Source organism: Lygodium microphyllum, chromosome 12 (assembly GCF_053477565.2).
Source record: "Lygodium microphyllum isolate KBCC chromosome 12, Lygodium_microphyllum_v1.1.10, whole genome shotgun sequence".
Taxonomy (NCBI): domain Eukaryota; kingdom Viridiplantae; phylum Streptophyta; class Polypodiopsida; order Schizaeales; family Lygodiaceae; genus Lygodium; species Lygodium microphyllum.
The window spans coordinates 1,604,322-1,609,285 of record NC_141146.1 but is presented as its reverse complement, the minus strand read 5'-3'; the positions used below and the strand labels follow the sequence as shown (position 1 = coordinate 1,609,285).

Genomic DNA, 4,964 nt, shown 5'->3' with positions numbered 1-4,964 from the left:
TTCCTCTTGGATGTAACTATTAAGTATTCAACCAAACTTCTAATCCCACACCCACACACTCTAGTCTAACAATAGGTTCGACATACCTACACCATCCCTCCTTAAGTGCATGTTTCATCCCTAGTAATCATGTCTCCACCTCATAGACTCTCCATCCATAGGCACAAACACTAATCCTAAGACAACCTAACAACACCACTCATTAGACCTAAGTCTCTTTCACACTAGTATACACACACTTTAATACGCAAAATACCCATTCTTCTTAAGAGATTCACAATAAAAGGTGGTGATGATGATAAAACATTGGTAATGATAAGGATGAAACAAGTCAAATATATTGTATTACCAAAAATAAGCTTTGCTTCAAAAGCTCACTCCTAACATGCATTGTTAAAAGTTAGTCACCATTGAGACAACAAAGGATCAATGATTGATTTACAAATTGGTATCCAACAAATTGCAAGAGGTCATCAATAAACACCAAGCAAGGAAGGCTAAGAATCCTTTCTTCTCTCACCAAGCTAAGAATCATAAGTAGCTTTGATAAGCAACTCAAACAAAGTACACACTTCAATTCCTTTCATTAACATGCCCATTGAAAGTGTAATGTATATCTACAATTGGCAAGATGAATTCATCTTTTATTGGTTCTAGTATCAACCTCAAATAATATACATTACTTTGTGTGGAGTAGTTGATGAAAGAATATGAAGTGGGTGGCTGATCCCAATTCATGAAAATAATGACATTACATTGGCGAGATGATATTGTCTTCTATTCAACATAGCATCAACCTCAAAATGCATTCCTCATAATGGAGAAAATCGATGCGATGAAAGAAAAATGGAAATGGATCAATGCACCACTCATTAACTAGCCATCTAACTGGGCTACCAAACTTTACATTTTGTGAACTATGTCTGTGCTCGTGGAGCATAGGACACATTGCTAAGCCTAGTGCATGAAACAAAAGGACAATGTATTAGAAATATAGAAAAATATAATAACAAGAAAGTCATCAAGAGTTAAAAGCCACCTATTACTTAAAACAATTAGAATTTAGTAGACGTTTCATTTCAATAAGGGATGGCCAAAAAAATTTCACCTAACACACCATAGATGCCTCCTCCATATGAACCACGAAACCAAATAACCTATTCTGTTAGTACATTCACACACACCACCGAGGTTCGAAGCAAACATACAAGAGTCTTTTGGTGACACGGACTTCAAAGGCCTTTGTTGATGGTGATAAGACATATTACATATTATGTCCATAGTCTAGTAACTAGTTTGAACAAGCTGAAAATAGTCAATGTCAAAGATGGACTACGGATCCAAAACTAACCAACCACACAAGACTATGGATCCAAAAGTAACCAACCACACTTTATGCCATGTGGTGGGTACATACACCGCGTTGTTAAAAGTAGTAGCATTTTCTGCTGACGGATAATGCCACGTTTCTTCCTAAGGGCCAAGAATCCGAGCTACAGTGTGTAAGCTACTTACGTGTGCCCACCGTCTCGACTGTCTCTGTGTGGGTTGGGTAACGATGGAACTGTAAAAGCTCGATCAAAACTGTGTATAAGTTTCTGGCATTAGCCGCTGTGAGGAACGAGGAAGTGGGTGGGCAGATACGGAGGGAGGGAGGGAGGGGGAGGGAGGGAGGGAGCGAGCCTGGAGGCAAAGGACAAAAAGACACGAGGGCTGATCGACCCAACCTCTACTCTAATTAGCCTAGTTGATGGAGACCCGTCTCTCTCTCTCTCTGTCTCTGTGTATTATGTTTCTTCTCTCTTCTCGCTTTCAGAAGAGGTCTTTGTAATTCTGAGTGACTGCGTTCCATCCCGCCTCCGTTGGGTGAGCCCCGTCCCAGAAGAAGGTTTTCTGACCAGATGGGCACACCTTGTAAAGCGGCTGGCCTTGACCATCTACGCTGCCACACACAGCACCCTTCTGTATCCCTTGACAGCAGGTCTCCAACAAGCTGGTGGAATTGGAGAAGCCTGAACCCGTCATATAAGCACACAAATTGAGATCCAAAACAAGACGAGTTCCGATCCAAAGTTGAATGACAAGCAGTTACACTGCAATTATCCTGCACCTACCATACTTGTTGCCAGATGAGAGCACATCCAGGAAGCTCTTGTATTGGTTCAAGAGGATGTATTGGGACTGGGGGCCTCTGAAGGTCCGGAGGTTAGTCAGGCTTTGTGAGAGGAGGCGGTTATGGAGGGAGCTCAGGACGTTGTCGCTGCGGATGCAGTTCCCCATGGACGCCTTGGGCATGGTGATAAAGGGGAGGCATCCAGCCGGCTCTAGATTCGTTACCGCGAATCTGCGGAACCCCAGCGCATGAAGCCTCCGCAGTTCAGTCGCAATCCGGCTCACCACTCTGGTTATGAAGAAAGGGATCCCCTGCAGCATTGCAGACAAGAAGTTTTAGAGAAATTGCCACTTCTGTATCCGCACTTTGAAAACTATGACAATGCCATTTGCTTCTGTGAGGGAGGGACCATATACGTAGCTCGGTGTACTGATTGGTATCTTTGAGCTTCATGATTCATATATCAGTATATTCGACATGGCGCTGTGTCGACGTTGTGACGTTCTGCTCGGGAGGCGATGCATACCTATCTAGGTGCAGTTGGGGGGAGGGTGCTGCTGGACTGATATCCTGACATATGAATCGTGAAGACCAAATATACCAATATTCATAAGCTCATGGACTCTTCGAGGAAAACAAGCGTCTGTACTATGTATTGCTATAGTACATCGTAAAGATGACTGAGTTCTCCAGCTTAAACAAAGCGAATGTCTGCCATAATCATGTGCGCTTGTGAAATCTGGAAGATGAATAGGCTCTTCCAGCTTGAGCAAATCGAGTGTCTGTGGTTTCAGCTAATTGTTACAGAGATGCTGCATCGGCTATATCATATTTGCATACCCTGACTGATCCATTCTTCTGAATGAACGCACCGTAGTCGTTTCCTCCGTATACAAAAAGCACCATCGAATTTTCAAAATCCACATTCCTCTTTCCTGTGCTCGTGAGCTGCTCAAACTGGTCGATCTGGTTGCTGATGTTAGTAAACTGAGGCCCGTATGTAAAGAAAACTCCACTCCCACCGTATGCGAAATTCACTCCCGTCGCTAGCCGCTCAGGGGAGCTGCTAGCTACTTGGCGGAAGGGCACGGGCGATGGAAGGTTGAGAAATTGAGCTGCAGGCATGTGAGATCAATGATCCGTGACAGCATTCGGGTAATTATAAGAAATGCCACAAGCAATATTAAGGATCAAATGGCACATCTCTTAATCGCAGATTGTATAAATAGTAATGCTTTGCGTACAATTCGCGACGTATACAATGTTTCCTAGTTATTGGTTTGCTTCATAACCAGTGCTACTACCATAAAATGGGGTCTCGTCACAGCCACAATACCTATGAAATCAGTGAGGACATAGCCGTCTGAGAAGCGGCCGCTCGGGTTCCCGGGCCATGCGCGTCCATAAGGTGCCTTCCAAGGTTGAGACACCGACGGGTCTTTGTCGTCATGGTTGCCTGTGTCCGCGTACGAGTCACCGAACACAAACAGAGCTGAAGGCTTGCTGCTGCCGCCCGCTCCCTGCACGGTCTCCGCGTACTCCACCAATACAACTGCAGCTGCATACAATGATAACTGCGCTGCAGCAGCAAGCAGCAAGGCCCCTCTGCTCATGACGATGATGAGTGCACTTCTTGACCCTTCTGCTGTATTATATCGCTAAGGGGGGAGAGAGAGAGAGAGAGAGAGAGAGAGACTTAGCACCTACTGCCTCTCCTCCTGACCCGTGACCACAGATGAGATCCTGCTAAAAGTCACAAAGCAATAAGCACCGCCTGCCAGTTGCGGGAAGAAGACCAGATGCGACAGTTGCCCTTCCACCGCTGCTCTCTCTCTCTCTCTCTCTCTCTCGCTCGCTCGCTGTGCATGTGCTCCTGTCTTGTGTCTCATGTGAACTCCATTCTGAAAGGGAACGGACTGCGGGGCATTGCATGAGAGAGTAAATGCCAGCCATATGCGCCCCACCAGACACAGTCCGAATTGCCGTACACGCATTGGCCACGAAAGCACACCCATGAGCCTTGTTTTGGAGCCCTTCTCTGCGCGCCACTACCCTATCGACGCCAAAAGGAGAGTTCACTCGAGGGGGTTCGTAGTACATACTTTAGCAGCCCCTCCACGCACAAGCCAAGCCACTTGTGCAATGGCTGGCTGGCGCAACTGTACCACAGCACCTAGACATGCGCAAGTCCTAACGTGGGCTCCGGTCCATCCAATCACACCGAAAGGAGGAGGTGCATAGCTATATAGACATGCGCAAGTCCTACCTAATGTGGGCTCCGGTCCAATCACACCAAAAGGAGGAGTTGCATAGCTAAATCGTCAAGCATAGTGTATCATGTGCTCACACGTATCGTCAACTTCACCTTGGTACCCTTAGAGTGGGAGACATACCCAAGTTCCCGAACTTGAATGTGCAACTTGTAACCATGCAACGTTTCATCCCCACACAAGGAGCAAACTAGAGAATTGTAGAGTTAGCCGCCTTGAAGATGCACTGAAGAAGTACATACCAAGCCTAAACGCAAGCAAAGGAGAGAGAAAGCACAATATGAGAGAGAACGTGATCGCACAGCACTAGACGTGCATCATGTCATATTCACTTCCTAAACTCTTACTCACTCCCAAGTTAGCTTCACACCCTCACTCTTCCTCAATCTCAATGTGATGCACAAGAAGATAGGATTGAAGCAGATGGAAGAGAGCTTTCATATTTGCCCACACAAGAATGATCTTATCCATTCACTTTTCAGAGTTTATACTTGAGTTTAGGGCTTCCACTCAAAGTTGGGCACCATGACATAGGCCACTAAGCTAATGGATCAAACTACCCAAGCCACCAAAAGACCATT

General features: G+C 45.7%; 1 protein-coding gene across 2 annotated transcripts; it reads right to left on the bottom strand.

Annotated features, from left to right (window-relative positions):
* Window positions 1-693: 693 nt before the first annotated feature.
* On the bottom strand, window positions 694-4,159 carry LOC148027395 (GDSL esterase/lipase At5g03610-like). 2 transcript variants are annotated; one of them, XM_087689077.1, is made up of 4 exons: window positions 3,450-4,159; window positions 2,954-3,228; window positions 2,120-2,424; window positions 694-2,012 (listed from the first exon to the last, which is right to left on the bottom strand). In XM_087689077.1, exons 1-4 carry the CDS (start codon window positions 3,724-3,726, stop codon window positions 1,739-1,741), a joined length of 1,131 nt encoding a protein of 376 aa, XP_087545203.1. In that variant the 5' UTR covers window positions 3,727-4,159; the 3' UTR covers window positions 694-1,738. The 2 variants fall into 2 exon arrangements, with proteins under 2 accessions (XP_087545203.1, XP_087545204.1); XM_087689078.1 differs by having other exon boundaries at window positions 701-2,012; window positions 2,115-2,424; window positions 3,450-4,153.
* Between the last annotated feature and the right edge of the window lie 805 nt (window positions 4,160-4,964).

Excerpts from the sequence above, each read along its gene's own strand:
- LOC148027395 (XM_087689077.1), bottom strand. The coding sequence starts at position 3,726 with ATGAGCAGAGGGGCCTTGCTGCTTGCTGCTGCAGCGCAGTTATCATTG. Across the intron at positions 3,229-3,449 it reads TGTCCTCACTGATTTCATAG|CTCAATTTCTCAACCTTCCA; the intron begins GTATTGTGGCTG and ends ACATGCCTGCAG. Across the intron at positions 2,425-2,953 it reads AGAAGAATGGATCAGTCAGG|GGGATCCCTTTCTTCATAAC; the intron begins GTATGCAAATAT and ends GCAATGCTGCAG.